This window comes from Chelonoidis abingdonii, chromosome 26 (assembly GCF_003597395.2).
Source record: "Chelonoidis abingdonii isolate Lonesome George chromosome 26, CheloAbing_2.0, whole genome shotgun sequence".
NCBI classification, from domain to species: domain Eukaryota; kingdom Metazoa; phylum Chordata; order Testudines; family Testudinidae; genus Chelonoidis; species Chelonoidis abingdonii.
Window position 1 is genome coordinate 10,916,978 of NC_133794.1, and position 13,960 is coordinate 10,930,937.

General features: G+C 66.5%; 2 protein-coding genes across 3 annotated transcripts in view; one reads left to right on the forward strand and one right to left on the reverse strand.

The window, feature by feature from the left end:
- The first annotated feature begins 1,252 nt into the window (after window positions 1–1,252).
- On the forward strand, window positions 1,253–6,073 carry MBD6 (methyl-CpG binding domain protein 6). Its single transcript, XM_075061133.1, has 8 exons — window positions 1,253–2,347; window positions 2,536–3,116; window positions 3,339–3,516; window positions 3,590–3,762; window positions 3,996–4,568; window positions 4,702–4,754; window positions 4,855–4,930; window positions 5,138–6,073. Exons 1-8 carry the CDS (start codon window positions 1,369–1,371, stop codon window positions 5,210–5,212), a joined length of 2,688 nt encoding a protein of 895 aa, XP_074917234.1. The 5' UTR covers window positions 1,253–1,368; the 3' UTR covers window positions 5,213–6,073.
- Window positions 6,074–6,134: 61 nt separating this feature from the next.
- DCTN2 (dynactin subunit 2) overlaps window positions 6,135–13,960 on the reverse strand; it is a 350,710-nt gene continuing 342,884 nt past the window's right edge. For both annotated transcript variants that reach the window (XM_075061135.1, XM_075061134.1), the window contains exons 4-15: window positions 12,373–12,469; window positions 11,989–12,050; window positions 10,669–10,767; window positions 10,131–10,291; window positions 9,301–9,454; window positions 8,406–8,471; window positions 8,229–8,267; window positions 7,821–7,898; window positions 7,256–7,327; window positions 6,789–6,891; window positions 6,598–6,689; window positions 6,135–6,491 (exon numbers count right to left, since the gene is read on the reverse strand). In XM_075061135.1, coding sequence (XP_074917236.1) covers window positions 6,405–6,491; window positions 6,598–6,689; window positions 6,789–6,891; window positions 7,256–7,327; window positions 7,821–7,898; window positions 8,229–8,267; window positions 8,406–8,471; window positions 9,301–9,454; window positions 10,131–10,291; window positions 10,669–10,767; window positions 11,989–12,050; window positions 12,373–12,469 — 1,110 coding nt within the window. In that variant the 3' untranslated portion in view covers window positions 6,135–6,404. The remainder of the gene's footprint in view (window positions 6,492–6,597; window positions 6,690–6,788; window positions 6,892–7,255; window positions 7,328–7,820; window positions 7,899–8,228; window positions 8,268–8,405; window positions 8,472–9,300; window positions 9,455–10,130; window positions 10,292–10,668; window positions 10,768–11,988; window positions 12,051–12,372; window positions 12,470–13,960) is intronic.

Sequence of the window (13,960 nt, forward strand, 5' to 3'; positions counted from 1 at the left end):
GGGTTTTTTTAGGACCTGGGGCTTCAGGCTTCTGGGCATGATGCCCCTGGAGTTATCTCAGCTTTCACTGGCTGGGCTTCAGCCTAGGGGATCAACATCCAGTCTGGGGGTTTTGCCCCATGCAAAAGGGCCTGGGAGGCTACCAGGAGTACACTGCCCTGGCTCGTGCATTTCCTTGTCCCTCTCGCAGCTGCGCATGTCAGGAGGAGGGTCAGAAGTGTCAAGGGTGGGGATGTTCCCCCCCAAAGCTCTGCGTGCCCTCACCCAACCTGCAGGCACTGCTAGCCCAGCCTGGGTCCCTCCCCGAGCTGATCCCAGTGCCACCGTCCAGGATGCGGCGGACTCTCATTTCTCCGTGGCAGTTTACATTCAAACCGGTGGCCATGGGGTGGTCCCGCCGGGGGGGGCCGGGGCGGGGTGACAGGCATTAACAAGCTGTGCAACGACCGCGGAAACTGTCGCATGGCCATCTTGTACCGCAGCAGGAGAACGCCGCCGGCCTGCCGCACCCGGGCCCAGGTAACAGACAGCCGCCGGGGCCCCTCTCCTCCCCTCAAGCCGATCTGAGCCCATCCAGAGCTGCTCCCTCGCCCGCCGCCCCTCCCTCCTCAGCCTGTCTGTCTACCCCTCCAGAGCCATCCTCTCCCCGCGTCCTTCCTCCCTCACGTGCTGTGCCCCCCAGGTGGCCGTTCGCCTCCAGCCGCCCTCCCTCAGCCGTCTGTGCGCCCCCAGGGACCCATATCCTACCCCCCCTTATCGCAATCTGAGCCGTCCCCCAGGCTGGCCTCACCCCCGAGCCCCTAGGACCCGCTCCCTCACCTGTCTGTGCCCCCCCCTTAAGCTCCATCTTCCACCGGCCCTCCTCCCTCAGTCCAGGTCTGTGCCTCGCTGGTCCATGCCTCCCTCTTGTGCATGTGCCCCTCTGCCGGGTGTCTGGCTCCCAAGGCCATCTTCACTCCTGGCCCCTCCCTGCGCTGAGCTCCCTACATGCTGTTGCAGGGACGGGCTGACTCAGACTAACACTCGCAATGCCAGCACGCCAGAGCCGCGCCTTTTGAGGTGCTGGCTGTCCGGAGGGCGAGGTCCACAAGCCCAGCCCGTGGAGAGGCCAGCGGATCCTGCTGGGCCTGCCCCGGAGACCGTCACCAGCACCCGGCCGCCAGCATCGTCCGCCCACGTTCACCACACGCGCCCTCTCAGGGGACGTCTTCCCGGCAGAGCCTGGCGTCAATGGTCTCAACGGCGTGTCCCTACCCCGGGCGCCCGGCCTTCCCCCTGCAGAGCTTTGGCCTGGAGCCCCTGGACGCGGCCCCCCGGCCCTTCCCCCTCGGCTCCCCCGCCAGCCTCCCCTTCCCCCCACCGGACGAGATGGTGCCATCTGCTGCCCCCAGCCCACTGGGGAAGCCTCCGGTCCCCGCCACGCTGCCCCCTGAGGGGGCCCCCGCCTGGAGCAGCCGCACCTGCCCACTGCCCGCAGGCGCCTCCCTCGGCAGGCTGGCAGCCTCCACCACGCTCTCCTCCGTCTCATCGCCAGGGGGCAGCGCCGAGTTGTCCCCCCAGTGCTCCCGCCCCTCCTCCACCTCCTCCGAGCCTGGGGGGCCCCCGCTGGCTCCCCAGCCCCCTGCAGGGCCCCCCCAGCCCTGCAAGGACGAGGCGCCCCCCAGCAATGCCTTAGCCAACCAAAGCAGCAATAACCCACCAGTGCCCTTAGGCGCCATGCCCGAGGGCAAGGGGCCACCTGGCTTCCTGGGCCTGCCCCTGAGCCAGCTGCTTCAGCAGCCGGGTGCCCCCTCCTTCCCTGCCAGCAGCCTGCTGAGCGCAGCTGCCAAGGCCCAGCTGGCCAGCCAGCAGCGCGCTGACGAGCCCCCCTCTAGCACTTTACCCGGGCGCCTGCTGGGCTCCAACGTGCTGCTCTCCGTGGTGGGCGGGCGGGCGCTGCCCAAGCCCCGGCGCCAGCGCCGCGCACCCACCGTGCTGCGCCTGCTGAAGGACTCGCAGCAGGGCCCTGCCGGGCCAGAGGAGGCCCCCGCCCACCGGGCCTGGCCCAGAGAGCAGCCCCCTCGGCCGCCCCCGGGGGGCGCCCCACCACCCGGAGAGGCCAAGGGCAGCCCCCTGGCCCCTCTCGCCCCCAGCCAGCCGCTGTCGTCCCTGCTGAGCCTGCTGGGCACCCAGCCCCCTGGCCTGCCCCCGTTGCCCCTGGGTGACAGCCCCCCCAGCCTCCTGCCCTCCTTCCAGGACTTCAACAGCCAGCTCCTCAGCCTCTTCAGCCAGCTGGCCTCCGCCTCCTCTGACCTGGCCTCAGGGAGCACCCCCCAGCCGAAAGCGCCCGCCCCCAGCAGCACCGCAGGTAGGGACCCATGGGGGGAGGGGCGCCAGCTGGGGGGTGAGAGCCGAGCAAGGACTGGGGCTGGCTCGTGGGAACCCAGGCAGGGCTTTGGCTGAAGATGCCAGAGCCTCACGGTGGGGATGGGGGGCATGGGGTGGGCAGGGGCAGCACCCGCCAGTCTCCTCTGACCCAGCCCTTCTCCGTTGCAGGTGCCACCGTCTTGCCAGCCGCCACCAAAGCAGCCTCGGGCTCTGGCCCCTGCAGTGGCGCCGGGGAGGGCAGCCTGGGGGGCCAGCGGGGCCTGCCGCCCCCGGCCCCCGAGCCCTTCCCCTTCCTGGGCCAGGAGCAAGTGCTGCCCTTCGGAGGCTCCCTGCCCCCTGGCCTCCTCCAGGGCGGCTTCCTCGGCTCCTTACCCTTCTCCCTGGCCCTGAGCCAGCCACAGCTGCTGGGCTGCCCGGGGCAGGGGGAGGCACCACTGCCCGCCCTGGGCCTGCCGGGCGAGCCCGAGGGGCAGGTGCTGCAGACTCTGCTCATGGCCTCGCTGCTGCAGAGCCAGCCTCAGTCGCCCCTGCTGCCCCTGGGGGGCCTCGGCCTGCCTGGCTTGGACCTGCTCCAGCAGCCCAGCAGCCTCCTCCCGGCCCTGCTGCCCCTGCCGGACCCGCCCTGCCAGGGGGACCTCCCGGATGGGCCCCTGCAGCCCCTGCTCTTCCCGGCGCTGCCCGCCTCGCCCGCCGTCTTAGCTTTAAACTCGGCTCTGCTGGCAGCCGGCCTGGCAGCCCCCGACACCCAGGTAAGGCTGGGCCCTGGGGTGGGTGTCTCAGTGCTGGGGGGCAGGGAGAGAAGCACTCAGCCCCTCCGTGGTCATCCAGCAGGGAGCACGTCTGGGGGTGGGGGGGCATCACCTCAGCCCTGCTCTGTTTTGGGGGCTTGGGCTGCGGGGGTGGGGGGGGGAGGCGGGCGTCATCCCAGCCTTGCTCTCTCGGACCTGATGCGACGTTCTGCTCTCCTCCAGCCTGGCATCGCCGGCTCCCCCATGGCACCTACCTCGACTGGCACGATGCCCACGACTACTGAGGCCCCCGAGCCCCCTGGCGCCTTTGGCAGTGCCCCAGTGCCCCCCAGCTCCTCCGGGAGGCTCCACCCGCTGCTGCCCCCGCTGGTCAGCCCGCTGCTGAGTGCCGCGCTGCTGGGTGAGTGAGGGCGTGTTTGCTGGAGGGGTCCCCACCCAGGACTCTGCCCCCCACTGACTCTCTTCCCCCCCAGGTGACCTGTCGGCGCTGGGCCCTCTGGGGGCCGCCGGGGGCCCCATGCTCCAGAGCCAGCCGCAGTTGCTGCCTCCTGCCCTCCCAGCGCCCCTGGGCTTCCAGCTCTTCCAGGCCCAGCCCCCCGTCCTGAGCCCACTGGGCAGCTCCAGCCCCCTGGCCTGCCTCCTGCAGGTGAGTGCTGGGCTGCGTGGGGGATGGCGGTTTAGGCAGCTCTGGGTGGGACATGTGATGCAAATAATTAAGCATATGCAGCCAGCTAGGCCAATAGCTGAAGCCCCTCCCAGCAGAGGGGGGTTCGGGGGCGGGTAGAGGGGTGGGGTCCCCCTCCTTCCTGCCGGAGGCTCTAGGAGCGGGGAGTGCCAGGCCTGCCCCCCTCACGGCTCTTCCCTCTCCTCCCCTGGCAGCTCAGCCCCGGGTTCAGCGCCCCTGAGAAGCCAGCGCCGGCACCAAGCGAAGGCCCCTCCCCGAACCCGCCCAGCGTCCCGGAGCCCGAGCCGCCAGCCCCCTTCACCCCCTTCTGCACGGACGCTGCCCCTCCTGCGCTGCCAAGTGCCTTAGACTCCCCTGCAGTGCCCAGGGCCACAGACTGCCCGGCCACAAGCCCCCTGGAGCCAGCCGGGCCGGGCCAGCAGGGAGCGCTGGGCTTTGCCACCCCCGTGGGGCAGCTGGAGAGAGGCGCCGCAGGACCCCCCTGCTGCAGGACCCCCCTGAAACGGGCCCGGCACAGCGGGGAGGGGCTGAATGGCAACATCCCCCCCCGGGCAACGCCCCGCAGAACGAAGAGCGCCTGCCGTGGGGCCAGGCGAGGCCGTGGGGCCTGGGGGAGCCGGCGGCACTTCAATGGGCAGGCGGGTGAGCCGGGCGAGAAGGCAGCACCCTCGGGGCACCTGCCCCACCCGGCCTGGAGATGCAACGGTGAGATCCCGGTGCCAGGCACGGCCAGCCCGCTGGCCCCCAGCAAAGCAGAGGAGATAAAGGTACGGAACAGGGGGCCCCTCTGGGCAGGGCAGGGGCCCGGGCAGAGCCAGATCTCGCCCCTCCACCTGCCTGGTGGTGGCTAGGGGGGAGCCAGTGCTGTGCCCGACCCAGCCACGTCCTTTGTCTTTGCAGGGGAACCCTGGGAGGCTGCGCCCATCACGCCGGGGCCGGAGGAGGAAGGTCAGGTGAGCATGGGGGAGAAATGGGATCCCATGGCCCCCCCAACCCCCCAGGCAGGTGCAGTCTGCCCCATTCCCTCCCCTCTGACGTGCTCTGTCTTTGCAGTGCCCCCCGGCCTAGCACCCGCCTGGAGACACCACGAGCGAGGGGCCCAACCGCTGAGCCAGGCTCCGTCCCCACTGTAAGTGCCACCGCTGGGCAGGGGGTGGGACAGGAATAGGTGACTCCCAGGGGCATCTGGGCCCCTCTGTCTGTCTCATTCAACAGCCATGGCCGAGGGGCTAAGCCCAGAACAAGCCCCGGGGTCCTGACTCCTCTCCCCGGGGGGGGTAAGTTTGTCCCAGTTCAGGGCATCGATCTAGCAGCACCCTCCCTTCTCACCCCACAGGAGGACGGTCCCCCCGGGCGGCGCCCCCGACCTGGCCGCCCTGCCAAGAACCGCCGCAGGAAGCTGGTGACGTAGCCTTGGCCCAGAGGTACCCGGGGAGGTGAAGCCGAGCAAGGCCCGGCCACCCACAGCCAGGAACGAGCCCCCACTGGGGGTGCCCTGTGGACAGTGGGGGGGCCCAGAGCAGGTGCCGTTGCTGGCAATGGGCACTTCCCTCTCCGCCCAGCAGGAGGCAGTGCTGGGCCATGGCCTGCCAAAGCACTTCTGAAGCCATTCTGCAATACAGTGAAATGCCAGGGAGGTGTGGCAGCGCTACGGGGGGGCACGAGCCTGTGCTGCCCCCAGACTGGGGCTAGGGCTCCCAACTGCTGCCATTCTGCCCCCCCCCTCGGTAGCAAGGCTGGGGGGGAGGGCTCCTCCCCTACCTCAGGCCTGCGGGTCTCAGCAGGGCCAGGAATGCCTCAGGGGTTAGCTTACCGCACGTCCCGCTCACCAAAAACCTCCCTGTGCCCCTCGCCGGGGGGCAATGGTACAAAGCAATAAGCGTGGCCCCAGCCCAGGCACAGGCAGAGCCCGGGGGTGCCTGGCCTGGGACGCCGGCTGGGGCATGGGGCGATCCAGGCCCCAGCCCCCTTTCTCCTTGTTTTGAACTCCTCCGAGAACACTCAGGTCTGGTGGCTGGCGGGGCCCGGCCGCAGCGCCAGCGCCACCCACCCACCCACACTACGGGCTCCCAGGCTGCTGGTGGGAATTATGCAAAGCGGGGGCTGGGCCCTGCCCCCCCTCACCGACAGGGGCCTTGCTTTTGTAGATGCTGGAACTGGCGCTTTTCCATGGGAGTCACTTAATTTAACAGCTGGGGGCCAAGCGCCGCTGGCTCTTCCGCGGGGATTTGGGGTGTTTTGTATCAATTTATTAAAATGTGTATTTAAAAGCCTGTGGTGTGTGGCGAGTGCCGAGCCCCCCCCCGCCCCGGCAAGAAGGGGCAGGGCCAGGCTTGCGAGCAGACAGTGTTTAATAGTAAATAATTGTACAGGTTGATGAGCACAAGCCCCACCCCTAGGGAGTCACCTGGAGTTGCGGGGCAGGAGGGGGGAGAGGAGAATCTCCTTCCTCCCTCCATGCCCTGGGCTCTACCCCTCACCCCAGGTCATGGGAGCAGCAGCAGAGCCCCCTCCCCCCCCAGAAGGGCAGGGGCCAGGGTAGGGGAGCCACTGGTCCCCCCCAAGCAGTGGGTGTGGGCGTAGCAGGGAGGGGGCTGCGGGGCTCACTGGGACAGCTGCTTCACCCGCGCGTCCATGCTGGTGAAGTTCTCCTCCACGGCCACCAGGTTCTCCTTCATGGTCTTCTGGACCTGCGGGACAGAGAGCGGGTAGCACGGGGGCAGCACGGGGACCCTCAGGCTCTGGCAGCTGCACTCACTCCCAGGCCGGGGGAAGGGGTGTTGCCAGGATGCCCACCTGTGTCAGCAGCGTGGCGTTGTCCTTCAGGGCGTTGGTGATCATCTGCTGGGTGGTGTCCAGGTGGGTCAGGAGCTGCCCGAACTGCATGGCTGGAAGGGACAAGAGCCAAGAGGCAGCAGCTCAGAGCCTTCCTGAGGCACATGGGCCCCTGTCTACCTGCCCCAGCCCGTTTCCCCCCTGCCCCTCACCTTGCTCATGCAGCTGCTTGACAGTGGCCAGTCTCTGCACCAGCGCAGGCAGGGTGGTGGCCATGGGACTCCAGCGCTGCACGACCTCGTAGAGCTGATGCACCTGGTGGCATCAGAGGGAAGACAGGTGTTAGTGCCAGGCTGAGGAGGGGGTGGCCCCAAGGCCCACACTGATCCCCCCGCCCAGTCATGGGCAGCCCAACATACCAGGCATCGCATGCTGTCCCCTCTCCCCTTCACCAGCCCCAGATCCTGTGCTACCCTAGTCCCCTCTGCTGGTGCGGCTGCTCGAAGTACATCAACCGCCAGCTACAGCCAGGCCCTAGCTGCGTTCATGGGCTGGGGGGCCCCAGGAGGCATGTGGGTGCAGATGACTGCAGCCCTGGCCCTGAGGGCGCCCACTCGCCGGGCAGCGCTGTCTGCCAGGGGATTGGTGGGGCTGCAGCGCAGGGAGGCTGGGACCTGACCTTGCTCTGGGTGTCTGCATCCTCCACGGCCACTTTGTGCTTGGCGATTTCATTCACCTTCCCCAGGACGCTCTGGGGGAGAAAAGGAGACGTGAGGATCCTAGGGCAGCGGGTGCCCCCCTCCCACCCACGAGGTGGCAGCACAGCCCTCCGCAGCGCAGCCCTGCCAGTGGCTGGGCCAGGGGCAAGGTGAGTCCCTCTGTGCCATGCACCCACCCACTGCTGGGGCCGTGATCAGGCAAGCCTGGGGCAAGGCGCTGCCCCGTGCTCCTGGACCCCCAGAACCTGGTCAGCGGAGGGGAAGTATTTGCCAGGTGCCCCCAGTGCAGGCACCCAGCACAGCCGGGTCCCACCAGCAGGGCAGAGCCGGCCGGGCTGGCGGCACCGGGCTCCTGCTTCCAGTATCCCACAGCTCGCAGGGGACACAGGAGAGCGCACAGGGCACCGGAGGGGGAGCCCAGGGCAGGCGGCTGGCCCGGAGCCAGAGCTGCCCAGGTGCGACAGAAGCAGGCTCTTGCCAGGAGGTGGGGGCCTGCCAGCTTGTCCTCCCCCCTCAGCTGCTCACCTGCAGCCTCGCCTCCACCTGGTCCAGCACAGCCACGTCCAAGGTGCTGACCTTGGCCTGCAGGATTTCCACTGTTTCCTGCGGGAGGGAGGAAGGGGGTGAAAGACGTGAACACCCAAGTTCACTGCCTGCGCCATCCCCAGCAGAACGCACCCTGGCCAGGGCCGCGCTGAGCGTTCCCAGGGACTCAGCATCCTCTGGGGCTGAGCTCGGGCACCCCACTTGAGAACAGGGGAAGCCACATGGCACTCTGGGAGGCTGCATCATTGCACCCCCCCCCAGACCAACCTCAGAAATGCTGCTTCCAGCACGGGAAGGGGGCTCGGCCCCACAGCCCCCCTGGGTTTCCATGCTCCACGGGACACCAGCTAGGCCGTTACAAATCCCCGTCCCCGCACTCAGGCTTACCATAAGGCTGGCTCCCTGCAGCCCAACCGCCAGGGGATTCTAGGGGGAGAGAGAGAGAGAACACAAGCGTGTGGGTCCAGGAGCCTGGGTTTCAGAGCAGCCCAGCCCTGGGCACTACGCCCACGCCAGGCCCGGGGGCGGGGCTGGACAGCCTGATCCCTCTGCAGCGGCGCTCACCTGGCTGTCCTGCTCGCAACACACCGTGGCTTCCAGCTCGCTCAGCCGCTTCTCCAGCTCCGCTAGCTAGATCAACGGGCGAGAGGAGGGGTCAGCGATTCCCCCAGCGTGCCCCACTTCCCCAACCCACAAGGCTGGCACCATGGGCCCTGCGGGTGCCCAGCTCCTAGCCAGGTCACGTGGTGCTGGAACAGCGCCTCAGTGCAGGGCTCCGTTGCAGCCCAGAAAGCCCAGGCAGGTGGCCACTCAGAGCTTTGCGCCAGTCTGCCGAGACACGAGCTGTGCCTGTGCCAGCCAAGCAGTGAGAGACGCCAGGGCTGCCTGGGCCCAGCCACCGGCAGGTGCGATCCAGCCACCAGGACAGTTCAGCAGAGTTGCTGGCTGCAGCTCGCTCCTCTGCTAAGCTGCGGCACCCCCCGGGTGGGAGCTGGCTTCCTTCTCCCAGCTGCCCCCAGACCCTTCTTCACAGCCTCCCAATTCCCAGGCCCGCCAAAGCCCTCCCAGCACAAAGCCTTCCCCAACAGGCCCGCAAGGGAGCCAGGCAGGAAATAACCATCTACACAGGGCCCCTCCATGCCCTGACACACAACAGAGGGGCCCTGCCGCACATATGTTCTGGGTGATGTTAATATGGGCTCAGGAGCAGGTTTTCAAACAGCAACTTGGCTGGTATTTTCAAGTATTAACACCTCCCTCCCCCAGGGGACAAGTAAATAAGCATTAGATGGGGAAAATGAGGCATGCCAGCTAAGTGACGTAAGAGCTAAAGTATCCAGACCAGAGCCAGGGGTAGATCCCAGGAGTTCCCAGTGTCCAGCACTGCTCGCAGCTCTGCTGTCGCATGGCCACTGCTGCCTGGCAGACAACTCCAAACCCAGACCTGCCCCAGACTCACCTTTGCAGCCTGAGAGAATTTGTCTTGTTCAGGTCTTGAGTGCAGCTCGTAGGTCACCATATTTCCCGCGGGCGCAGGGGCCTTCGACGGGCTCTTCCCTGCCCTGGGGGTGCCCCTGGCGCTCTTCGCCGCTTCCAGCTGAATGAGCAGGCGCCTGGTAAACAGAAAAGACCTTGCTGGTTTCCAGGCCCTGTGAGTGGCGGGCGCCAGCTGGGAAGTAACAGGGCCTGCTGCTCCGCACTGCCAGTTTCCCGAGGAGTTAATGGGGACCGGGAGACGCCAGCCTCATGGCCACAGCGACCTACGGTCCTGGCTGCAGTGACGCCCACTAACGCCCCTCGCCACGACCACCCCTGGGGCTTTCCGAGGCAGCGACAGGCGGGACAGCTCCATATCTCATCCATCGACCTCGGTTCTAATCCTTCCCCGTCCCCACCGTGGTGAACAGCCAAGCTGTCGTCGAGTGGACACGGGCAGCTCCAGGAGCCGAGGGGCGGCTGGGGGCCAGCCAGTCTGATTTCCGATCAGCGGCGCCGAGGTCAAGAGAGGACGCGCCCTCTCAGCCCAAGTCCCACACACCTGCCCAGGGGTCAGCGAGTCTCGCTGGGGCTGAATTCTCCCGGGCACCCCCATGCTGCAGGCACCATATGGCCTCGGGCAGTCGCCAGAGCAAGACAGACTGGGGATTTGGTCCCGGTTTATGGGGAGAAGTCGCCACAAGGGGGGTTGAGCCCCAGGATGGGGCCGTCCCAGCTCCACTTGCCCCCTTGGCTGAGGGACACGGGACGGGGAAGCAGCCGACCCAAACTGCAGCTGCTCCCCCAGCTCACTTGGCGAGGGCTCCATCAGGGTCCGTCAGGTTGATGGCTGCATCCGGCCCCAGGAGTTTCTCCAAGTGCGTGGAGACCAGCTGCTGCTTCAGCACCACAACCTGCTTGGCGAGCGCCACGGGGCTCAGCTTCTCCTCCGCCGCTGACTCCTTCGCAGTGCTCTGCAGAAGGAGACGCTGCCGCGTTACAGCCGGGACGTGGGGCTCTGTGGTCACGGGGACCCACCGCCTCCCAGCTGAAGGCTCTGACAATTCAGCCCCTGACGAGTCTGCTCCCAGACAGCGGCACAGGCGGGGAACAATCATATCTAGCTGTAGATCTCAAAGGGCTCCCGGTTTGACATGGGGAAACTGAGGCACAGAGGAGTGGAGTGACTTGGCCAAGGTCAGTGGCAGAGCTGGACACAGAACCCAGGTTTTCTGAGTCCCAGTCCAGTGCTCTGCCCACTAGACCCCACTGCCTCCCACCAGACTAAAGGGCGATGGTCCGGACATCTCCCCCGATGGAGGCGACGCGGGCCACCCAAGGTGGCTCCTACCTGTATCTTCTCCACCTCTGTGCTCAGCTCGTGAACCTCATGGAGCAGCCGCTGGTACTTCTGCCGGGGCGTCTCTTTCACACCAATGCCTTCCCCTAGCTAACGACACAGAGGGGTTTAGGTTACATGTCCCCTCCTCTCTGGTTCAACGAATTCTAACCCTGCAACAGGGAATCAGCTTCTGCACTGGGCTCCCTCTATGGGCCCAGGGCCAGCAGGCTGGGGTTGGGTGCCTCTGAGCCGAGGACGACCTGAAATGGGCCAGCCGAAGCTGAGCGAGCCAGACAAGGCCATGAGGCGGGAGTGGTTGGTCGGCATTCCTCAGGGGGCTGCCACCTGGCGGCATGTGGCTGGTGGGGGAGCTTCCGGCTCAGATCTCAGTGGAAATTGCATTATTTCTAGTCTGGAATCCAGCTGGCATCACTGGGGCATCTTGTTCTCCGGGGAGGCCAGCTGGTCTCTGGCCAGGGCTTTGGGTTTACCCTGTTAGCAGGGACCTTTCACCTGCCTCGTCCGACCCAGCGTGCTTGACACGGGGAGGCGCAGGGGATCCCACCACAGCCTAGTCCTCCTGGGTCGTCTATCCAAATCAAAGCACCGTCTGCCCTTCGCTTTGGGTCTGCTGCTTGTGCCAGGGGCTGCTGCAGGCGCCAGGCCTGCGATGCCCAGGCAGAGCACAAGGCCTGCGTGACTGTGCCTGTGGGCACCATCTCTTGCAGAAATGCCAGATTCACACCAAGGCTCCTCCTGGGGGCAAGACGCCACCCACCAGCAGCTCCTCTGTCTAATGCCAGTAGGGGTCCTGACACCCTGCCCAGGGTGACCACACCTCCTGCTTCTCACCCCCCGGGAGAGGCTGTGAACAGCAGCTCCTCCCAGAGTGCGCTCCCCAGCAGGCAACACTCGCTAGGGCAGAGGGAGGACAGCCAGGGAGTTCACCAGGGCTGGGTCTTATTCCCAGGGAGGGGCATTTCCTCCCCCCCCAGGCCAGTGACAAGCACAGCCAAAGCCTTCGAGAAACTGGCTACATGCGGGCAGGGTCATTAGTCCGTCACACTCGCTATGGGCCCAGAGGTCCTGGAGTCCGGTCCCTGCCCAGGTAGCCAGCGGCGAGACCCCTCTGGGGGTGGGGGGTGACAGAGCTCAGCTTGGCCTCCAGGATCCTTGGGCTCAGAGGATGGTTTAACTTCCCTTTGGGGGAAGCACAGGAGGACCAATGTGCCGATTTCAGCTCCCCTCTCTCTCCTGAGCGTGCCCAGGACCCTCCTCCCCCTGCCCACCTCAAGGCGGGAAGGCGACAGAACCAGGCTGGTTACTCACAATCTCAAACTCCCCCGACTCGTAGCCCGTCCGCTTGGCTTTGCTGATCCGATCTGAGAAATCTGCACAGCGAGAGGAGAGAGCGGTTTGCTTGGGGGACGTTAAACCAGGCCCTGGCTGGGCACATGCCCCCCGCCTCCCACGGGACACCCCCATTGTGCACGCTCAGTGCACCCCGGCTCTCGGTACGGACCAGGGGCAGCTGGGGCAAGGCAGGAGGCAGAAGCTTGTGCTGCTCTGGGGCCCCCCCCCCCGCCAACCAATCAAAGGACACAATAGCACGTCCCTGGTTCACTTCTGCCACCGGCCAGTCGCTCCGGCTGCTGCCTCCCCTCTCCCCACACCCAAGCGATGTAGGATACGGGCCCCCCCGGCCAGCCTTACCGAGCCCTTTAGTGCCCACTCTCTTGTCCTTAAACTTGTCATAGGCAGCGTTGGGATTGACGATGATGTGCTCCACGCTGGTGCTCGTCAGCTCCTCCTGTGCAGACAGGCCGGTGTTAGAGACCCCGGGGCCACCCAAAAGGAGCAGAGAGCACTTCCCTAAGGACACCCCCACCCTCCGATGGCCCCTTAGTGCTGCAGGAGGCACAGGGCTGCCCTGGCCTCGCCCCGGGGGAAGCTGCAAGGAGCAGAGCCCACCAGATATTAATAACTTGGCCGGGTCACCAGGGCTCGGGGGGCTCCCTTTAAATAGCCCCCGGTGACAGGAGTGCAAACCAGCCTGGCCTGCTCAATGCCCACAGCTTCAAAGCCTTCAGCTCAGGCCCTGCCTCTGGCCCAGGCCTTCGGGGACTGTTCCAAAGTCCCTGCAGATAAAGGGGGACTCTGGTATCACTTGGGGGGGGGGATAGCTACAAGGTAACATTAACATGCTCCTCGGGTCTCGTTAGCGCCAGCCAGTCCTGGGAAGCCTCACCAGGAGCCATGGGCTGCGAGAGGACCACACGGGGCAGCCCCGCAGGGCGTGGGCTTGCAGGGCCAGTTCTCTTGTAAATGCTGACACGGAAATCAATACAGAAAATCGTTTTCTGCAGACTGGCTGTTTTGAGCGACAGGAGGCTCAGGGAGGGTTTTACCCGCAAAGACGCTGCGTTGGGATCCGGGGGCTCCCAACGAACCGCACCTTCTCCCGGCAGAGAGGGAGAAGAGCTGCCAGGCCGCGACCCCCACGCCACCCGCACCCCCTCCTGCCAGCAAACCCCAGTGCAATGAAGAGACGCAGACGGTCAATGCAGTGGGACATGGCCACAGAGCTGTTCCTTATGAGACGTGGCCCCCGGAGGGCTAAAGGAGCCTCTTGTGCCGCATCCCCCATGCTGCTGGCAGCACCTCTGCCAGCAGGGGTCACTCACCCCAGCCCGTCTTGCCCTCTCTCTCACTAGGGGTCCCTGCACAATTCTCCCCCTGGCCCAGTACTGCTCCGAGCTCACTGGAGAGCAATGGGAGTCGCTCTGCGGTGGCGGGCCCTGCGTGGAGCCCTGTGGCCGCAGGGAGCAGTCCCAGTTGCAAGGAACGTTTGGGTAAGATCCCCCTCTCCAGGCCCCGCTGCTGGCCCTGGGCCTGTACAGGCGACGGGGGTGGCTCAGTTTAACAGGTGGCTACATCACCCTGAAGCTGTGAAGAGGGAGAAAAGCTGGGGCTCCGACCCGAGGGCTCGCCCTCGAGCAGCCCCGGTCTGGAGAGTCCCAGGCCAAGCTGAGCTGGGCAGGGTGACGGAAACGGCCTGCTGGGAGCTGCACAGAGGGCTGCCCCCGTGGCAGAGCAGGAGGGAATCCCCAGCAAAGTCTCAGGCTGGCAACACCCCTCCGGCGCCTCCTCCTGTCTCCCAGCACAGGACTTGATCTCGGCGTACGGAGCCCAGCCCTCGGCTCACACCTAACGGCCCGCGGAGGGACGGCCCTGGATGAGGAGAGTCTGACTTCCGCACTGGGAACAGGCCCGTCTCTGGCAATCGGCCTGGCTCACCTGG